The sequence below is a fragment of the Taudactylus pleione genome, unplaced genomic scaffold (genome assembly GCF_031769625.1).
Source record: "Taudactylus pleione unplaced genomic scaffold, aTauple2 ptg000502l, whole genome shotgun sequence".
Lineage (NCBI taxonomy): Eukaryota > Metazoa > Chordata > Amphibia > Anura > Myobatrachidae > Taudactylus > Taudactylus pleione.
The window spans coordinates 6,709,364-6,731,410 of record NW_028284904.1 but is presented as its reverse complement, the minus strand read 5'-3'; the positions used below and the strand labels follow the sequence as shown (position 1 = coordinate 6,731,410).

Here is a 22,047-nt window from a genome sequence, read left to right as displayed (position 1 = left end):
AGGAGGGAGGTAATGTGGGGTGGGGGGGCTAGGCAAACGCAGGCCTGTCGGGACCATTTAAATGCCGTCTCATGGGCATGCATAAATTAGCTATTGCAATATCCTTGCAGCACAAGAGCACTCAGCGAGTCAGGACAGACGCAGTGTTTGAGACATGTCAGACTTCACTAACAAGCTGTGTGACTGCTCGATCAGCATCGATGTTACCGATGTTTACACTGTTACAGGTCATCAGACGTATATGAGGAGGCAGCAATGGGCATCCCAATGCCTAGTAAATTAACTGATAACGCACAGAATCTGGGACAAGTTCCCGGACCTATGTTTTATCATGGTTGCGGCACCCGAAAACAGGTTATTTATTGGGGATTTCTTTTTATGCCTATTCAGACTTGAAAAAAATCTCACTTAATTGCAGCCCCTGGGGCTGCCTTCGAGGCTAATTGCATAGAGACGGGGGATCATGGTAAATTGTCACAGCTGATTGCATTCCCCCCATAGTAGTATCAGCTATGAAACATTTTTATTATCTTACCATAAAGCTGATGTTTGTGACCTGCAAAATAAAAAGCCAAAATTATTACACAGGACACAAATATGGACCCCAATATAGAGCCAAAGACACAGTAATAATTTCCATTTTCACACTATACAAAACTAATTAGATGTTTAACAGACAACTTTCAATGTACAGTATTGTATTGTTCATGTTTTTTTGTAAACGTTTTTAAATACATTGTCCTATAAATCTGGCTTTGGGTCTAGTGTTTAACTGGCACCTTTATATTATGTAGGCAATATTATTATTATTATTATTATTATTATTATTATTATTATTAATTTTATTTTTTTATTATTTTTTTTTCATTACCCATGGAAGCAACAAAATAAATTATCTGTGGATAAAAGTGTATCCAAAGTATGTAACAGAGCAAAACTATGTAATAATAATAATAATAATAATAATAATAATAATAATAATAATAATAATAATAAAGTGCATCGCAATGACATTACTCAAGCAAATACGTGACAGGTAACTTATACTTAACAGCCAGTGTCATATGAGATGTCGTTTGTTTCTCAACAACTTAAAAGGTCTATTTATGAAATAGGACCAAACACAACATGTTTTTGGGAGCTATACAGCACAAAAATACTGACCGGCAGCAGGGAACACAGCCAGTGCTGCCGAGACTTCACATGTGTATGCAATGCCGATATTTTTGCGATAGTTGAGCAGTTGAGCAGTAAACGACAATCTGCACATGCACCTAAGTCACATTGCGAAAGCGTCAAGGTACATTATCACTCGCAGCAACCAATTACTCAGAGTGTGATTTACAGGCAGGGAGCGTTTGGGGGAGGTAACGGGGAGTGGCGGCAAAGAACACAAGCATGTCACAACCATTTCAAGGTATTTTTACAGCATGTGACTGTGATCGCGTACCCAATAATTATGGCTCAGTTTCCACAGCCATTCTGCGGGACCATAGGGTTACTCAGGACGGCAACAATCAAAAGATCTACGACCAGGTGACATTTCACGCAGATGCTCAGATTTGGAAAGTCGCAGGTGGGTGTCACAATACATCTTCCGGCGGCTGCAATATTTGCATATTTTTGCACTGCAGCTGCGCACACATTTGCGGTGGCGGCAGCGTTAGTGTACAACTTTGGATCAGACCCTCAGCCACCGCAATAATGCATAGGAAAGCTATAACTGAGATATACCCCATAATTAATAACTATTTATCAAGGAGAAATAAAGAAATCTCTTTAACCCTAACTTTGTCATTTTTTATTAGTCTTTATATAAATGTTTCCACTCACTCAATGCAGAGGGGACGTATTAGCTAAAACACAAAGTACTTTTCTCTGCATTGAAGAATAATCAGATAATAGTTACTTACGACGTAATCAACAGTCTTCAGTTCATTAGTTAAACAAACCAGTCTACATCGCACTGCGGGGAAAGCACAATACAGTAACAGTTCATACGTAGCGTAATACATTCATATTCCCAAGAAGGACTAATGCAGGACTGATAGGTTCTAAATTATAATAATGAACAAGATTAATAAGTGAAAATGATTTTCATGCTTGCAGTAATTAATTTCCTGGCTATCCATATTAGCATTAGGATCAATGAACATGAAGATGGGGCTTTAATCTATAAAGTCACCTGGTGCAAACCAGCACCCGACGCCAAGTTTTGTAAAATTGTCTGGTGACTGAAGGAGCATCACTGTCACACGGTATATTGGTGGAGGATACAGTATATTGTGCGGAATAGAATAATGAAAAAAGCTGGTTGATCTAGAAATGCATAATTGAATTATACATTACAGTATACAGTATATGGTTTCTTGTGAGGTTACTTTTATTTCTGTAGTACTGGGCATCTACCAAGCTTCCCTGTTGATCGTTGCGGTCCGGAGGGAATGGAAAATGTGATTCACATTGTGGTCCCGCCCCCTGCTGCACAATGTCGGTAATCTAGGCATTGTGAACCATGGACAGTGCCGAGATGATGAACGGGCAGCCAGACTGTCGGCAAGTACGACACAAGTGCGTCTATTTATCCGCTATGTGTATTTTAAGGGTGTATGACATCATCCCTATTCTTGGAATTGCTCCCATGAGTCTGAGGCATACTTGCCAACTAATAAATCTTCCTCCCCGGGGAGGTGAAGCAGGTAGGCGGATTTGGGGGCGGGGCTGGTGGGATTGCATCATTAAGCCCCGCCCTGTGATGGAATTCACCACGATTATGCATAATTAAAATAGGGGGTGGGGCTAAATGATGTGATTCTCATATAATCGTGTCATTAGGCCCCGCCCCCAATGCTCAGAACAGCCGATCCCCTTTAATATCCTCCCCATTCTGCCCACTTCACTAGGAAGTGGGCAGAATGTGGGAAAAGTGCCTACCCTTTCGGGGGTGCGGGGGCTTACCCGAAAAATCAGGAGCCTTGCGTGAAATCGTGGAGGGTAGGCATGTATGGTCTGAGGGCCTGATTCAGAGATGAACGAAATGCCCGTCACTGGTGCGATCCTGTTTGCATTGGACTTGCAAAAATCTGCTAATGACTCAGCTGCCAAGCAAATACTGAAGCAGGTAACTGACACAGAATGCAGTTATGCAAAACTGATCTTCAGGGAGAGAAGTTGTACTGTCAATGAGCAGTTGCTGGTTTAAATTGGGCACCCTTAGAATGGTAGGCTGGTTGTTGAAAGAGGAGTGTGCTGCTGCACAGACCAGTGTTCCTGTTCTTCAGGGAGGCTTCATGTCCTCTCCCAATTTGGCCACCAAGCTCACTACTGAGCATGTATAGGGGCCATCTTTTCTGTACTGTGGAGAGTGACACAGTAGGAAAAGTATGTCTCCTACTTAGCTCTGAAAGACCTGGTTAATGCCTGCATATAAAGCTGTTTCAGATCCCTACACCACTACCCATTTGCAGCATATACAGTAACACACTGGCTGGTGAGCTGTATAGAACCCCACTTCGGTCAAGCTCCACTCTAGTACCAGTGTTACATGTAACAGTGAGTACGGCTGTACTACTATCCTTCAAAAAACCAACACCACTGGTTAAGTAACTGGGCTGTTCATAGTGTGAGTCTACATAACTCTGCAGTATCAACACCTGCACACACACAATGTGACCGGAGTTGCTGGAGACAAGTTTGTTAAGGCTCATCATGTGATACTTTCCAAGAAAGCAGAGCCCATGATACAGAACAGCAGGAGCTGCAAGTTTACATATGAGTGACCACAGGTCTCAGGGATGCCACAGGTGGCAAGCGGAGACACAGATGTAATAAGGTGATGCCGCCAGACCCTGTACAGGAACCCAGACACCTATGTATGACACCATGTGACTGCACCAGTTAAGTGGTTAAAAAAGCTTGTCAGAAATATGTTTATATTTTGCTTCACATATTAATTTAATAAAAATAAAAAATTCGATCTTTCCTGGTAAATTGAGCCAACCCCAATTGTCAATGTGCTAATAGTTTTAAATGTTTTTCTGCGGTGGCTGAGACTGGACTGTCAGTTACCGCCATTACCCTTTCACGGCACAGTGGAAGCACTATGGGGCATATTCAATTGGGTGCGAGAATAGCAAAAAAAACCCGCACCTGCAAGCTTTTTCCTGCAGGTGCGAGTTTTTTGCTATTCAAATGGCTGCGGATTTTTTCTTTTTTTACGCACCGGGAGTTTTTTTTTCACCCCAGAGCAAGTGTGATTTTTTTTCTAAAATAGGTAATTTTAGGAAAAAACACCGGCAGTACCCACCCAGTACCCCCCCTCAGTATATCAGTGTGTGTGAGTGTTTATTACTGTTTGTAAGTGTGTATGAGTGAATGTGTGTGTATGAGTGTGTGCATGTGTGACCACCGGTTTGTGTGGCCCCCCCAGTGTATGTGTGGCCCCCCCGGAATGGGAGAACTACATCTCCCCAGGGCTGGTGCAAGGTTTCTCGCCACCCTAGGCAAAACTTCTGCCTACCCCCCCCCGCCAAAACATACACACACACACACATTTTAGCCTCTCAGGTGAGTGTGGAGGTGTGGTATTAAATGTTTCAAAGCCGCTATGTTAAATGGAGAAACACCCCCTCCTAAAAATAAAAATGTAAAAAAACATTATGCGCGACATTTCAAGGTACACCCAGACAGTCTCTAGTGTAGTCAGGGGACACAGGCAGGATAGATAGATAGAGCCCGATTCAGAGGTGGACACATTTAAAACACTGGGCGTCTGCACATGCACTGTGCATATGTTCTAATGGTTACCACCAGGGAAAACAGATTCGAATTGGATGGCGATCCATGCAACTCCGATAGTCATTCCTGGGCGGTGACTGGGGGAGTGACTGTCAACGGTGGGCATGTTGGTCGAAAGACGCTGTTCCATGGCCATATACCATCTGATATTCTGAGCAACCATAGGGTCGCTCTAATGTCCAATATCCGCTCGAAAGTGCAAATTATATGGCATCATGGCGGCAGGGCCAGATTAAGCCTTCGGGGGGCCCAGGGCACTTAAGAGAGGGGGGCCCTCTGCACCACCTCCTCTGGCTGTGGACGCATCCTACCCCCACACTTCAATGAGGTAGCACTGCTGGTTCTACCAGCACTGCAGGTGCATATTATATATATATATATATATATATATATATATATACAGAGATATACTGTATATATACACACACACATATATATATATATTAGGGGTGAGCGGGTTCAGATTTCTGAAATCCGAACCCCCCCCGATCCCCCCCGATCCGAGGCCGATCGGAGTCAGGCTCGACTTTTCCCGCCTGACTCGGATCTGAAATCGAGGCAAAACGTCATCATCCTGCCGTGATGTGGGCTGCGGGCTTAAATGCATTGATCAATCCATGAACCAAATCCCCATTATTTATTTACTTTTTTATACATCATTGTGGGTGTTTAAACATGGTGAGTGCTGGGTTTTCTGTTTTTATTTATTTAAGCAATGTGGTCACAGGCCACTTGCACCCCAGACCTGGGAATGGCGAGTGCAGGTCTGCACCCCAAATCTAGGAGTGGCGAGTGTAGTGGATTTCTGACTTTGTTTATGCGGTTAATTTTTATTAACCTTTTGTGATCATAGCTTTCTCATGCAACCCATGTGCAAACTCATTTATATTATCCTGTGTCTGCTGTCTTTTTGGTAGTGTGATAGAAGCTATGTCAGGTGACTGCCTTACCTTTAAAAGTCATTAGCTGGCAGGTGAGCTTTAAACCAGGTAACATTTTTTCAGTCTAAACTATATGATAGCAGCTACCAGGTTTCCATCAGTGAGACGGATAGTGTAGGACCTGCAGAAAGTGGGGTCCCGTGATGTGGGCTGCGGGCTTAAATGCATTGATCAATCCATGAACCAAATCCCCATTATTTATTTACTTATTTATACATCATTGTGAGTGTTTAAACGTGGTGAGTGCTGGGTTTTCTGTTTTTATTTATTTAAGCAATGTGGTCACAGGCCACTTGCACCCCAGTCCTGGGAATGGCGAGTGCAGGTCTGCACCCCAAATCTAGGAGTGGCGAGTGCAGTGGATTTCTGACTTTATATATATATTAGGGATGTGCAGGCTCGGATAGGTTCGAGTTTGCACGTGGAGTTCGGATTTTTCCCTCCAAAAAAACGGAACTCAGAACGAGGCAAAATTACATCTTACATGGACGAACATCATCATTCCTGGACAAAAGACCAGGAATGATGATGTTCGTCCATGTAAGATGACGTTTTGCCTCGTTCTGAGTTCCGTTTTTTTGGAGGGAAAAATCCGAACTCCACGTGCAAACTCGAACCTATCCGAGCCTGCACATCCCTAATATATATATATATATATATATACAGAGATATACTTTTCCCGCCTGACTCGGATCTGAAATCGAGGCAAGACATCATCATCCCGCCTTACGGGTCTCGCGGGTTTTGGATCCTATATAAGGTACCCGCGTCAGCTCCATTTTCTCACTCAGCTGTGGACAGTGAAGAGGGAGGGTGGGAGTTAGGGCTGGCTGGGCTGTGTAGTGTAGTGTAGTGCTGTGCTGTGCTGCTGTTGTCCTTAGGGGCTGTGTCCACTACTTCAAAGTCCATAGGGGCTGGCTGGACTGTGTTGTGCAGTCAGTTGTCCATAGGGGCTGTGTCCACTCCAAAGTCCTGTGCAGTGTCCCAGTCCTAAAGGGGTGCTGTAGTGTTGTCCAGGGGGAGCTCTGTCCATCAGGGGTGCTCCCCCCAAGTGCAAAAAAATATTTTTTTTCCTGTGTTTGTGAATTGTGTGCACTGTGGCTGCACGTGCATCAACAAAGGAGCAGCGCCAAACGTGCGCCTGTGTCCCATAAGTAAAAGGCCGGCTGGCTTGTCCATTAAAGGGTGCTGTAACCCCCAAAGGGCACTCCAAACAAATAAAAAAATATATTTTTTTGTGTTTGTGAATTGTGTGCGCAGTAGCCGCACGTGCATCAACAAAATAGTGCGAAGCGTGCGCCTGTGTCCCATAAATAAAGGGCCGGCTGGATTGACCGCTAAAGGGTGCTGTAACCCCCAAAGGTCACTCCAAATAAAATAAAAAAAAATATTTTTTTGTGTTTGTGAATTGTGTGCGCAGTATCCGCACGTGTATCAACAAAGTAGTGCGAAGTGTGCGCACGTGTGCCATAAATAAAGGGCCGGCTGGATTGACCGCTAAAGGGTGCTTTAACCCCCAAAGGGCACTCCAAACTAAATAAAAAAAAATGTTCTGTGTTTGTGAATTGTGTGTGCAGTAGCCGCAAGTGCATCAACAAAGTAGTGTCAAGCGTGCCCCTGTGTCCCATAAATAAAGGGCCAGCTGGATTGACCGGTAAAGGGTGCTGTAACCCCCAAAGGGCACTCCAAACAAAATAAAAAAATATTTTCTGTGTTTGTGAATTGTGTGGGCTATAGCTGCACGTGCATCAACAAAGGAGCAGTGCCAAGCGTGCGCCTGTGTCCCATAAGTAAAGGGATGGCTGGCTCATTTCTTAGAGGGTGTTGTAACCCACAAAGTGCACTACTCTCCAGCAAAAATAAAAAAATATTTTCTATGTTTGTGTGCGTCTTAGCCACACGTATATATCAAATCAATATAACATAAATGGAGGACCAAACTTTCTCCGATAAAAATAAAATAGGGAAAGATCAAGAACCACTTCCCCCTAGTGCTGAAGATGCTGCCACTAGTCATGACATAGACGATAACATGCCATCAACGTCGTCTGCCAAGGCCGATGCCAAATGTCATAGTAGAGGGCTGTGACACAGTTAGGTTAGGGAGTCCCTCTCCTGGGTAGAGGACTCCTTCATTTCACACACAGCAGCTGGGAAACAGTACGCCAGACTGGATGCAAGTACAAGCTGGTCGGCACCAGTGTTTATTGTACAATGTCAGAAACAACATAAAGAAAACATAAACAAAAATCCTAGCCCTGTTTGGGCACTAACTTCACAGGTAGTTCCCTCACTACAAGAACCTGGCAGGGCCAAATGCCCTCACCAGCAACAAGGGCACAGCACAACACTTACAGTTAGGTTTTCAAGTGTCTCTGAGCAAACTCCCTGTCTGCTCTCCCAGGTGAGACAATCAGCCCTAAACAAACTAGGCTTATATTGGCCACTCTCAGGTGGAAAACTAACAAGCCTGTTACCAGGCTGCGAGAACCAAAACCTGGAGTGGCCGTGGGTGGAGCCCTCCCTCTCCTCTCACCCACAACCCCCAGGTCCCAAACCAGCTTTGTAATTGACCTGTCCCACTCTTTCTAAAATCTCAAAGGGGCCTTGCCATTTAGCCAAAAGTTTATTTTCCACAGTGGGAACCAACACTAACACTCTGTCCCCAGGAGCAAAGCTGCGTAACAGAGCATTGTGGTTGTATACCCTCTGCTGTGCCTGTTGAGCCTGTTTCACGTGCTCTCTCACTATTGGCACCTCTATAATAGGCAAAGGAACTAGTGGACCCTTAAAACATGGTCTGGGAGCATGATACTGACACTCAGGGCAGGATGCGCAAAAGTCAGATACGTCTTTATGAAGCCCGGGCCAGAAAAACCTCTGCATTATTCGCTCAGTGGTTTTCTCTACCCCTTGATTGCCTGCCGTTATATGACCATGGGCCAGATCCAACACTGTTCTTCTGTAGGCTTTGGGAACTATAAGTTGTTCCACAATATCTTCCCCCTTCTTAGTCACCTGATATAACAAATCCTGATACATTGCCATGTGGGGATAGGACAAAGGACAATCAGGGTCTACGGGTTTACCATCAACTACTTTTACATTCTCCCTGGCTTTTACCAAAGTAGGGTCATTCAACTGCTCCATGGCAAAGACCTCTCTTCTGACCTCTAAATCAGGCAGACGATCCACTGGCCCAACAACACTTCCCACCTCTATGGGAGGCACATCAGTTGGCGGGCCACCATCACGCTCCACATTCTCTAGTTCGCCAACCATAGTAGGAAAAGGGAATAACTCTGACTCAGAAGAAACTCCCTCCTCCACTATATCGACAACCTTCTGAAGTGGACCGGGGTTGTTCACTTCTGGAACAAAACGGCTTTCCCACAATTTCCAGAAGTGAGCAAAGTCTCTCCCAAATATTGCATCGCACATCAGACCAGGCACCAAACCCACAGAAACTATAGCAGAGCCACATGGTGTCTCAATGTTCACCTCGGCAGTAACATAATATCGAGTATCCCCATGTATGCAGGTCACACCAACAGTTTTCCCTGTATGCCTCAAGGGGTTCACCAGCTCAGCTTTTATAAGTGTCACCAAGCTACCAGAGTCTAACAGTGCCTCTACTCGGTTGCCATCTACAGTGAGTACACACATGTGCTTATCAGTCTCAGCCTGCCAGTCAGCCGTACAGGCTGTCTGTGCAAAGAAAGACCCCCTGCGGTAGACATGAGCAGTATCAAATTGCATAGGTTCATTTGTAAGTGAACAATTAGCGGAAATATGGCCGAAGTCACCACACCGGAAACACTGAATCATATTAATGTCTAGTCGTTTACGGGGCAAGAACCTTCCTGGCCTGGCAGGCCTGTCTCCAGGTTCTACACCCTCAGTCTTAGGTACATCGCACCGCCCAGCACCCTTCTCCCCTGGAACAGTCTTACCAGTGTCTGTGGGAGTTCGCCGGTGCGCCATCGGGGCTCGGTGGGACATACTCCTCAGCTCCTCTGCCGCCACATACCTCTCCATCAGCTCAACCAACTGGTCCGCGGACTTAGGGTCTGCATGGCTCACCCACTTGCGCAGAGTCACAGGTAACGATCGCAGGTACCGGTCCATCACGACCCTTTCCACGATCTGTGGTCCCCATCAGCGCCTCGGGCTGTAGCCATTTTGAGGACAGATGGACGAGGTCATGCATCTGTGAACGTGGAGGCTTGTCCATATGGAACTCCCAGCGGTGGACCCGTTGGGCACGAACAAAGGTGGTGACTCCCAAGCGAGTTAGGATCTCCTGTTTTAGTTTTTTATAGTCCTTGGCATCAGCCAGGCATAAGTCGAAATATGCTTTTTGTGGCTCCCCAGACAAAAAAGGTGCCACCAGACTTGCCCACTGCTCCTTGGGCCAACTCTCCCTTTTGGCCGTTCTTTCAAATGTGGTGAGATAGGCCTCCACATCATCGCCCGAAGTCATCTTTTGGAGGAAGTGACTGGCTCGTACGGAGTGAGTGGTGGTGGGAGGACCAGTATTAACATCTCTGGTCCGGGCGACCAGGTGCTGTTCCACCTCTCTTATGGCCTGGCTGTTTTCCGCTAAGGCCAGGCGGGTTTCCTCAATGGCGACCTGTTGAAGTCTGTTAGTCTCCTGCTGAGCTCTGGTAGATTCCTGCTGAGCTCTGGTAGATTCCTGATGAATTTTGTTTGTCTCCTGCTGAGCTGCTGTAGCTTGAAGCAAGGCCTTAATAATGTCCTCCATTTTGTCCTGGGGTGTAGGTTGGATGCTGAACCTTGCCTCTCTGAGCATTGGCTGACGTCTCCCCTATGGGACTCCAAGGACACAGTGTTATTCCCACACTCACAAATTGGGTGTCTGTCCCTTTAATTTTTAAACGGAAAGTTTTCCTCTCGCTGCAACTTCAGTGTGTGTGGGTGCCCGCATTCTCCACCATATTGTGACACAGTTAGGTTAGGGGGTCCCTCTCCTGGGTAGAGGACTCCTTCCTTTCACAAACAGCAGCTGGGAAACAGTACGCCAGACAGGATGCAAGTACAAGCTGGTCGGCGCCAGTCTTTATTGTACAATGTCAGAAACAACATAAAGAAAACATAAACAAAAATCCTAGCCCTGTCGGGGCACTAACTTCACAGGTAGTTCCCTCACTACCAGAACCTGGCAGGGCCTAATGCCCTCACCTGCAACAAGGGCACAGCACAACACTTACAGTTAGGTTTTCAAGTGTCTCTGAGCAAACTCCCTGTCTGCTCTCCCAGGTGAGACAATCAGCCCTAAACAAACTAGGCTTATATTGGCCACTCTCAGGTGGAAAACTAACAAGCCTGTTACCAGGCTGCGAGAACCAAAACCTGGAGTGGCCGTGGGTGGAGCCCTCCCTCTCCTCTCACCCACAACCCCCAAGTCCCAAACCGGCTTTTCAAAAAACCGAGACTCAAGCCTGCTACACTGCAGACTTTCTCCTGGGGATTTTAAACACATAGGACAGGAATCTTGGATAAATGTCCCTGTCACAGACCACTTTACCAGTGATCTTATCACAGGGCACATACAATCCCAAATGACAAAGTTCAGGAAAATGACCTTAAAAAAAACATTTAAATCATCTGAAGAGAAACGTAAACTTGCCAATATGCCATTTATGACACGGAGTGGTAAGGAACGGCTAAGGTCTTTAACTATGTTCATGACTAGTGGTTCAGCTTCACATGACGATGGAAGCCCTCCTCCCGCTAAAAAAATCAAACGAGTTAAGCTGGCAAAAGCACAGCAAACAACTGTGCGTTCTAAGAAGATATCACAAATCCCCAAGGAGAGTCCAAGTGTAGTGGCGGTTGCAATGCCTGACCTTCCCAGCACTGAACGGGAAGAGGTGGCTCTTTCCACCATTTGCACACCCCCTGCAAGTGCTGAAAGGAGCACCCACAGTCCACTTGCTGATATGCAAATTAAAGATGTCACTGTTGAAGTCCAACAGGATAAGGATACTGGTGTAGCTGGTGCTGAGGAGGAAGTTGGCGAGGAGGATTCTGATGGTGATGTGGTTTGTTTAAATCAGGCTCCGGGGGAGACAGTTGTTGTCCGTGGGATGAAAAAGCCCAACACGGTCATGCCTGGGCAGAAGACCAAACATTCCACCTCTTTGTTCTGGCAATATTTCTATCCAAATCCGGACAACTGTCTTGCCATATGTACCATATGTAAAGGTGAAATAAGTAGGGGTAGGGACGTTAACCACCTAGGAACATCCTCCCTTATACGGCACCTGCAGCGCGTTCATAAAAAGTTACTGTCAAGTTTAGAAACTTTGGCTAAGACCGTAAGCAGTCCAGGGACACCTAAATCCCTTTTTCCTGTTTTATCCAAGGAATCGGTGGATGAGGAGGATGAGGACGACATCTTGCCTCCGTAGAGCCAGTTTGTGCAGGGACACATTAATTGCCAGCTTTTTTAGTGGGGGCCCAAACGAACCAATCATTTCAGCCACAGTCATGTGGCAGACCCTGGTGCTGAAATGATTGGTTTGTTAAAGTGTGCATGTCCTATTTATACAACCATATCCCAAGGACAATTCCATCTTGCACCTCTTTTTTTTCTTTGCAGTATGTACTGTTTGGGGCCTAGTTTTTCAAACTGCCATCCTGTCTGCCACTGCAGTGTCACTCCTAGATGGGCCATGTGTTTGTGCCGCCCACTCGTGTCGCTTAGCATAGTCATCCAGCTACCTCGGTGCAATCTTTTGGCCATAAAAACAATATTGTGACGTTTGAGGTGTTCAGAATAGACTGGAAATGAGTGGAAATGAAGGTTATTGAGGTTAATAATTGAATAGGAGCATAAAAACCCACAAATTCTGTGATTTTAGCTGTTTTTATGCTTTTTAAAAAAAAAATAAAGATCCAAAACACAAAACCCAGAACCCAAAACATGGAAGGGTGGTTTTGGCAAAACCAGTCCAGATCCAAAACACGAAGGAAGATCCAGATCCAAAACCAAAACACAAAACACGAAAAGTGGCCGCTGCACACCCCAATATATATATCTATATAATTAGCCAGCCTTAAATATTTAATCATCCCCTCAACCCCAGCCATTTATATTTAAGGTATGCAGTCGGGAAGCCGGCTGCCGTAATACAGACAGCCGGCTTCCCGACTGCATTCTCCCGGTGTGGGTTAAATGACCGGCGTCTATATCTAGATGCCGGTCATTTTCCCGATGCCTGGACACCGGCACCCGGCATCCCGATCGAAGGGATGCCGGGCACAGCGAGCGCACAGACGCGGAGGAGAGGGTTAGGTTTAGGAACCTGGGGGTACTTAGGGTTAGGCACCCCACCTGGAGGTTTAGGGTTAGGCTAGGGGGAGGGAGGGTTAGGGTTAGGCACCCCCCCTTAGGACTTAGGGTTAGGCACCCCCGGGGGGAACTTAGGTTTAGTCAGTGGGGAAGGGGGGGTTAGGGTTAGGCACTTAGAGGGGGGATTAAGGTTAGGCACTTTGGGGGGACGTTAGGGTTCGGTACCCCTAAGGGGGGTTAGGGTTAGAGGGGTTAGTTAGGTTAGTCAATACTTACCTAGGGACGATCGGGATTTCCAGCGCTGGCGGGAACTCTGCATTTTTCGGGCTGCCGCTGTCGCTAATGAGAATGGTGGCAAGGCGGCCGCCGGTATTTCATACCAATTCCATATTTAATGATACTCCCAGCCATTATATATTTAATGACCCCCCTCACCCCCAGCCAGAATATATTTAATGATCCCCTCGCCCCCAGCCATTTATATTTAATGATCCCCTCACCCCCAGCCATTTATTTTTAATGATCCCCCCTCACTCCCAGCCCTTATATATTTAATGATCCTCTCACCCCCAGCTATTATATATATTTAATAAACCCCTCTCACCCCCAGCCATTATATATATTTAATAAACCCCCCTCATCCCAAGCCATTTTAAGATATATTTAATAAACCCTCCTCACCCCCAGCCATTTTAAGATATATTTAAAAAACACCTCTCACCCCCAGCCAATTTAAGATATATTTAATAAACTCCCCTCACCCCCAGCCATTATATATATATATTTAATAAACCCCCCTCACCCCCAGCCATTTTAAGATATATTTAATAAACCCCTCTCACCGCCAGCCATTTTAAGATATATATAATAAACCCCCCTCACCCCCAACCATTTTAAAATATTTATTTAATAAACCCCTCTCTCCCCCAGCCATTTTAAGATATATATAATAAACTCCCCTCACCCCCAACCATTTTAAGATATATTTAATAAACCCCCCTCACCCCCAGCCATTATATATATATTTAATAAACCCCCCTCACCCCCAGCCATTTTAAGATATATTAAATAAACCCCTCTCACCCTCAGCCATTTTAAGATATATATAATAAACCCCCCTCACCCCCAACCATTTTAAGATATATTTAATAAACCCCTCTCACCCCCAGCCATTTTAAGATATATATAATACAACCCCCTCATCCCCCAGCCATTATATATATATATATATATATATATATAATAAACCACCCTCACCCCCAACCATTTTAAAATATATTTAATAAACCCCTCTCACCCCCAACCATTTTAAGATATATATAATAAACCCCCGTCACCCCCAATCATTTTAAGATATATTTAATAAACCCCCCACCCCCAGCCATTTTAAGATATATTTAATAAACCCCCCTCAGCCCCAGCCATTATATATATATATATATTTAATAGGGGTGAGCGGGTTTGGATTTCTGAAATCCGAACCCCCCCGAGCTCCCCCGATCCGAGGCCGATCCGAGTCAGGCTCGACTTTTCCCGCCAGACAGATCGGAAATCGAGGCAAAACGTCATCATCCCACCTTCCGGGTCTCGCGGGTTTTGGATCCTATATAAGGTACCCGCGTCAGTGCAATTTTCTCACTCGGCTGTGGACAGTGAAGAGGGAGGGTGGGAGTTAGGGCTGGCTGGGTTGTGCAGAGCAGTGTTGTGCTGTGCTGTGCTGCGCTGTGCTGCTGTTGTCCATAGGGGCTGTGTCCACTACTTCAAAGTCCATAGGGGCTGGCTGGACTGTGTTGTGCAGTCAGTTGTCTATAGGGGCTGTGTCAACTCCAAAATCCTGTGCAGTGTCCCAGTCCTAAAGGGGTGCTGTAGTGTTGTCCAGGGGGTGCTCTGTCCATCAGGGGTGCTCCCCCCAAGTGCTAAAAAAAAATATTTTTTCTGTGTTTGTCAATTGTGTGCGCAGCAGCCGCACGTGCATCAACAAAGTAGTGCCAAGCGTGCGCCTGTGTCATAAGTAAAGGGCCAGCTGGTTTGACCGTTAAAGGGTGCTGTGACCCCCAAAGTACACTCCAAACCAAATAAAAAATTATTTTCTGTGTTTGTAAATTGTGTGCGCAGTGGCCGCGCGTGCATCAACAAAGTAGTGCCAAGCGTGCGCCTGTGTCATAAGTAAAGGGCCGGCTGGCTTGACAATTAAAGGGCGCTGTAACCCCCAAAGTACACTCCAAACCAAATAAAAAAATATTTTTTGTGTTTGTGAATTGTGTGCGCAGTAGCCGCACGTGCATCAACAAAGTAGTGCCAAGCGTGCGCCTGTGTCATAAGTAAAGGGCCGGCTGGCTTGACCGTTAAAGGGTGCTGTAACCCCCAAAGTACACTCCAAATCAAATAAAAAAATATTTTCTGTGTTTGTGAATTGTGTGCGCAGTAGCCGCACGTGCATCAACAAAGTAGTGCCAAGCGTGCGCCTGTGTCATAAGTAAAGGGCCAGCTGGCTTGACCGTTAAAGGGTGCTGTAAACCCCAAAGTACACTCCAAACCAAATAAATAAATATTTTCTGTGTTTGTGAATTGTGTGCACTGTGGCTGCACGTGCATAAACAAAGGAGCAGCACCAAGCGTGCGCCTGTGTCCCATAAGTAAAGAGCCGGCTGGCTCATTTCTTAAAGGGTGGTGTTACCCACAAAGTGCACTACTCTCCAGCAAAAATAAAAAAATATTTTCTGTGTTTGTGTGCGCCTTAGCCGCACGTCTATATCAATATAACATAAATGGAGGATCAAACTTTATCCGATAAAAATAAAATAGGGAAAGATCAAGAACCACTTCCTCCTAGTGCTGTTGCTGCTGCTGGGAGTTGTTCATCATCCCAGAGAGGAAGTAGGAACACCACCACTTTTACTAAACAATTGACCCTCCAACAGTCCCTAGCGATGAGGATGAAGTACGACAGCAGTCATCCTGAAGCAAAACGTATAACTGAGGCCTTGAGTGCTATGTTGGTGTTAGACGTGCATCCAGTATCCGCCATTAGTGCAGTGGGATTTAGACAATTGATGGAGGTAGTGTGTCCACGGTTCCAAATCCTGTCTAGATTCCACCTGCATCCTCAAAGCAGCAGCAACAAGCGTGCATCTGTCTGTTAAAGGGTGGTGTAACCCTCAAAGTGCGTTCCACAAACAATAAAAAAATTCTTCTTTTTTTTTCTCTTTGTGAAATGTGTGGGCTGTAGCCGCACCTGCATCCTTAAAGCAGCAGCGACAAGCATGCGTCTGTCTGTTAAAGGGTGGTGTAACCCTCAAAGTGCACTCCACAAACAATAAAAAAATTCTTCATTTTTTTCTGTCTTTGTGAATTGTGTGGGCTGTAGCCGCACTTGCATTCTCAAAGCAGCAGCGACAAGCGTGCGTCTGTCTGTTAAAGGGTGGTGTAACCCTCAAAGTGCGCTCCACAAACAATAAAAAAATTCTTTTTTTTCTGTCTTTGTGAAATGTGTGGGCTGTAGCCGCACCTGCATCCTTAAAGCAGCAGCGACAAGCATGCGTCTGTCTGTTAAAGGATTACATCGGTGACAGCATCCAAGTAGGCATGTCAGACAGTCCGTACCTGTACTGGCAGGAAAAAGAAGCAATTTGGAGGTCCCTGTACAAACTGGCTCTATTTTACCTGAGTTGCCCCCCCTCCAGTGTGTACTCAGAAAGAATGTTTAGTGCAGCCGGGAACCTTGTCAGCGAAAGGCGTAGGAGGTTGCTTCCACAAAATGTGGAGAAGATGATGTTCATAAAATGAATTATCAACTCTTCCAGGGAGACCAGCCTCCAGAACGTACAGAGGGACCTGTGGTTGTGGATTCCAGTGGGGACAAATTAATACTCTGTGAGGATGAGGATGTACACAACACTGAAGAGGGTGAGGGCCCAAACGAGCCAATCATTTCAGCCACAGTCGTGTGGCAGACCCTGGCGCTGAAATATTTGGTTTGTTAAAGTGTGCATGTCCTTTTTATACAAAATAAGGGTGGGTGGGAGGGCCCACGGACAATTCCATCTTGCACCTCTTTTTTTTCATTGAATTATGTACTGTTTGGGGCCTAGTTTTTCAAACTGCCATCCTGTCTGCCACTGCAGTGTCACTCCTAGATGGACCACGTGTTTGTGCCGCCCACTCGTATCTCTTAGCATAATCATCCAGCTACCTCGGTGCAACCTTTTGGATATAAAACACTATTGTGAGGTGTGAGGTGTTCAGAATACACTGGAAATGAGTGGAAATTAAGGTTATTGAGGTTAATAATAGCATAGGAGCAGAAAAACACACAAATTCTGTGATTTTAGCTGTTTTTATGCTTTTTTAAAAAAAAATACAGATCCAAAACACAAAAACCAGAAACCAAAACACGGAAGGGTGGTTTTGGCAAAACCAGTCCAGATCCAAAACACGAAGAAAGATCCAGATCCAAAACCAAAACACGAAAAGTGCCCGGTGCACACCCCTAATATTTAATAAACCCCCCTCACCCCCAGCCATTATATATATATTTAATAAACCCCCCTCACCCCCAGCCATTTTATATATATATATATATATATATATAATAAACCACCCTCACCACACTTTTGGTCCCCCGTTAGCATCCCCGCCCCTCCCCCTTTCAGGCCGGGTCGCATGGGTGTGACATCACAGGTCCATCAGAGCAGTATAGTCTAGACCTAACTGCGCAGGCACTGCTCCGACTCGTCGTCACCGCCGGGGGAGGAAGCAAGGGAAGTCCGAGTTACAGGTCGGGTGAGAGCACTGCCAGAGACACCGCACTGGGCGGAGAAGGAACATCTCATGCCGGTACTAGAGTGATGTCACCGTAACTTGACTAGGTGCTGCAGGCTACAGCTCTTCCTGCGGCTCTTAGTCTAGCTGCATGAAGGGGGGAGGGTGTTGACGGGTGCCCACCGCTGGGTAAGCACTGCAGCCATTACCGGGTGAAATGGCTTCCGGTGGGGAGAGACAAGACCATGCCCACTGTAGAAGGCAGCCTCAATGGGCTGCCCATCAGAGCCCGGCACCCTTAGGCAGCTGCCTAAGGCTGCCAAATGGAAGCACCGGCCTTGCATCTCCCAGCAGCCCTTGCCCCTCCCACCAGCCCCTGGAGCCTCCCAGCAGCACCCAGAACTCAAGGCAGCCCCCTCTCCAGTGAGAAGATAGAGGGGAGGCCACCGAGAGCTGCGGAGATCCCCAGGCAGGTAAGTGCTGAATTTTTTTTTACGCGGCGCAGGGTTTTCAGAGCGGATAACCCCGCGACCACTTTTTCAAAATTGGATACCGTGGGTATTCCAAAATTGGGCGCGAGGGGCACGATGTTTTTTACCTTGATAAACCTCGCACCCAATTGAATATGCCGCTATGAGTGAGACACACACGAGAACCCATATCCCTACTGACACATTCAATCTCAGCCATCCTCCCCATTCTTGGTACTCTAATAGAGTGAGACAATACTCTCACTGCTTTATATCTCTCTACAGCTTCAGGAAGGCACACACTGCAGTAACTATAAGAGGGTCAGATAGTCTGTTCTCTTTGGAGTAATGATACTTCAATGGCTGCTACTTGCACTGTAACATTACCCTGGTATTCAAAGATGATGGAGTAAATTTCTAAAGTGATAGTGTTTAGAAGTGGAGTTGTTGCCCATAGCAACCAATCAGATTCTAACTATTATTTTCTAGGAAGGTGCTAGATAAATGTTAAGTAGAATCTGATTGGTTGCTGTGGGTAACATCTCCACTTCTAAAAACCCTCATTTTATAAAATTTACCCCTATGATTCATAAAGATCTGACTACACACGGCAGATTGTAAACGATTTGTCGTATCAATTGGTCGGAAATGACAATAACAGTTAAAATATCGTACCATGTTTAGCCACCTAAACAGTCACATTACAGCCTCTTCTGCCAGGTCTGGTGCTTGAGTCTCTCCTGACCCATAGCATTCAGAGATATTGGAGCACTTTGACTGATTGCTCAGTAGTCACTCACCGGTGTCCCCTGGTTTGTAAATGGGTTTCTCCATCTGGACAGTGCAGACATCCGGCAGATTGTCAATGGTTAGAGTGCTGCGTTCCGTTTTAGCAACTGTTGTTCCTTTAGCAGAAAATGACAGAAAGACTAATTGTGGTGACTCAACTGTGGGCACCTGCGTAGAGGTAGTAAAGACCATGTTTAGCTTCATTTTGTTCTTGGCATTTTCAAATATTAAGACAATAAACATACTGTAAGTACAAAGTCATCTGGTACGTGCATGTAATGTGTATACAAGCTTTTAGTGTACTTTCATGCAATGGAAATACATGTATACATTGACCTGCACTGTAATTGTTCAGTTGGGTTTTCAGGAAGATCTGCACATATTTAGGAATTAATATTAAAATACTGCTCATCCATATATCCCAAGATTCAAAAAGCGAACAACCTCATCTCAGATTTATACTGATCATGTGATCATCTGTTAGTGAGGTTACAAGAGTGGTGCTATGATGTGGGAACAGGAATGGATAAAAGCAGACACTGAAAGTTGGCTAGCTGATGGTAGTGCTGGGCTGTACCTAAGGGTGGTGCAGCATGTGCCACTATGCCAGGTGCAAAGTTGAGTTAGGAGGCAACTCAAATGTGAGTAAGCAGTCGCTCGGGGCCAGTTTGTCACTCTGATTATTATGATGCCCGCAGATGTGGGAATACCAGGTGTCCTTTATTTAGTCCTTTTTTTTTTTACAGACTTTGCTGTACTTCCTGATACTCTAGCTGTCAGATCTCTTGGGACTAGCCACCTTATTGTACTGTATGTACTATTGATCAAAGTTATGTTTGCAAAAGTGTTAGTGTAATGTGTGTGTGGGCTGATGCATAATTGCATTCTCTCCAGAAGTGGGCGAGTCTCCCATAGCCACCCACCACCTTGCCGCAGCTGCCCACTTCCTGAGTGAAGTGGGCGGTACAGGCAGCCAATGATGCGATTTGTGTTGAATTGCAACATCGAGGACTCCATGGATACATGAGATTGTCCCACCTCTTCCCCATGGGGCATTACTGGCTAGTGTTGGGGAAGGTTGTTGCGACCCACACTTCTGCACTCAAAGAGCCTGTGGGTTAAGTTTAATAGTCTGTGAGTTGCAGGCAGCTACAAGATTTCGGCAATTTATCTGCTAGGATTGAAATATTTCAAATATTTGAAAAGACAAAACCTGGTTGGTTTTCGCTATTAACAGTAGGTTGGCCATGTGTGCTCTGGGAGTGTCTACCATTATTCCCACCAAGAAAAATGGACAGTGTTCCCTGAGGTTACTAAAATGTCCTTTTACAGCTCTGATTGATGGGTAGGGTTCCTCAGCAACACGGGTGGTGAGAGAAGGGAAAAGTGATGTAAATGAATCTCTTTATGGTACAAAGTGTATACAATTGTTCAATATCATACAGCTGGTGGATTAAAAAGTTAATTGGATGGGCCCTCATGGTGCCATTACTCCCACTGCAGCCATCATATATATGTATGGGATGATGATCTTGGGGAGCGCCAAACTCCAATTATGCAGGTTCAAATTTTCCCTTGATATTTTCTGTTTTAATGTCCTTTTAAGTAGGCTCAACAAGCTGTCAATTAATTATTTTTGGGCTACAATCCAAAAAACCGGGAGCATACTACCGACGGACATCCGGATGTTAAAATGAATGTCCAAAGCATATAACATATCCCATTCAAGGTGAGCATAATGTATTTATAATACTAACTTGATATGGGTATACTGATCCACACTATGGAAGCTTGTTACGTTTATCTCTCCATATAAAGCTATTGAGGACCACGACAGGAGGTCCAACGTTGCATAGCGCAATCACTGTAGGACCACGGTGTCAATAGTGTCCAATGCGCAAGAATCACCTTTAAAGGGTGAGTATACATCGAAATTTTAAGATAAAAGAAAATACCACCACAGTATTACACTATATTCTATCATTTATTTTTATTTTGCATATCTTGGAATTAAAATATTGGCAAGGGAATACACACCTGTGGCCCCAAGAAGTGCCGTAACTACCCCATATCACAAGTATGTTGCAGTGTAAGAATAAAGCTGCCCAGGATCTGTGGGTTGCATGCATGTTAAAATGTGAATCGAAAAGCACTTACTGTAAATTCCTTGCATTGAAAATTTTTAGCATGGTCACCATTATATAGAACATTTACGGTGCCATTGTATTCCAACGCAGCGTTCAGAAAGAGAGCCTCGTCACATTCAATCATTATACATATTTGTTCTTTGTTTCCACTCTGGAGCCTAAATGGGATCACTATGACGTGGCCGCAATAGTTTTCTTTGCTAACGGTACTGTAATTAGAAATGTACAATATTAATCACTATAAACTATATATAGTTTGATGCAGTCATACTGGATCTGTCTCTGTGGATCTTGGAGAACTACAATCACCATAATGTTCATGCTTCCTCATTTGCTAATGTCTGTTTTTACGTTTTAAATATCCTTCTTCAATAAATATTCTTCTTATATAAACCATAAAATAAGAATGTAGGATAAGAGTTTCACCAAAATGGTGTATAAAAAAAGATTTTTCCATAAATTAGAAAATAGGGACATTTAGCAACTTTGGTTATATCATTGGCAGATTCAACTTTATCCACCTGAACCATTTAACTGGTGACATTGCATATAACGCGACTGGAGCCAAAAGTGTTTCCTCTGACAAGGTCGCATCACATGAGACCACACTGCCCTGCTGCGTCCCCCAGCTTTTGCAGAGGAGATCAGTTCTACAAAAGTGCAGAACAGATCTCCTCTGAGTCACCGGACCCCCCTGCAGTGATCTGTGACAGCCGACATCACTGCCGGAATTGTGCCCCAAAATGCTATGCGAACTAAACTAAAAGTGCAAGGAGGGGAAAATAGTTCACACAAATATGCTGATCTCTGCATGTGCAGACTGA

The 22,047-nt window shown here is 45.2% G+C and overlaps 1 protein-coding gene across 1 annotated transcript in view; it reads right to left on the bottom strand.

Annotated features, from left to right (window-relative positions):
- LOC148501812 (ovostatin-like) overlaps nucleotides 1-22,047 on the bottom strand; it is a 259,021-nt gene that overhangs the window by 221,394 nt on the left and 15,580 nt on the right. Inside the window, exons 4-7 of the mRNA XM_088449994.1 lie at nucleotides 21,234-21,432; nucleotides 19,088-19,244; nucleotides 1,914-1,966; nucleotides 536-556 (exon numbers count right to left, since the gene is read on the bottom strand). Coding sequence (XP_088306120.1) covers nucleotides 536-556; nucleotides 1,914-1,966; nucleotides 19,088-19,244; nucleotides 21,234-21,432 — 430 coding nt within the window. The remainder of the gene's footprint in view (nucleotides 1-535; nucleotides 557-1,913; nucleotides 1,967-19,087; nucleotides 19,245-21,233; nucleotides 21,433-22,047) is intronic.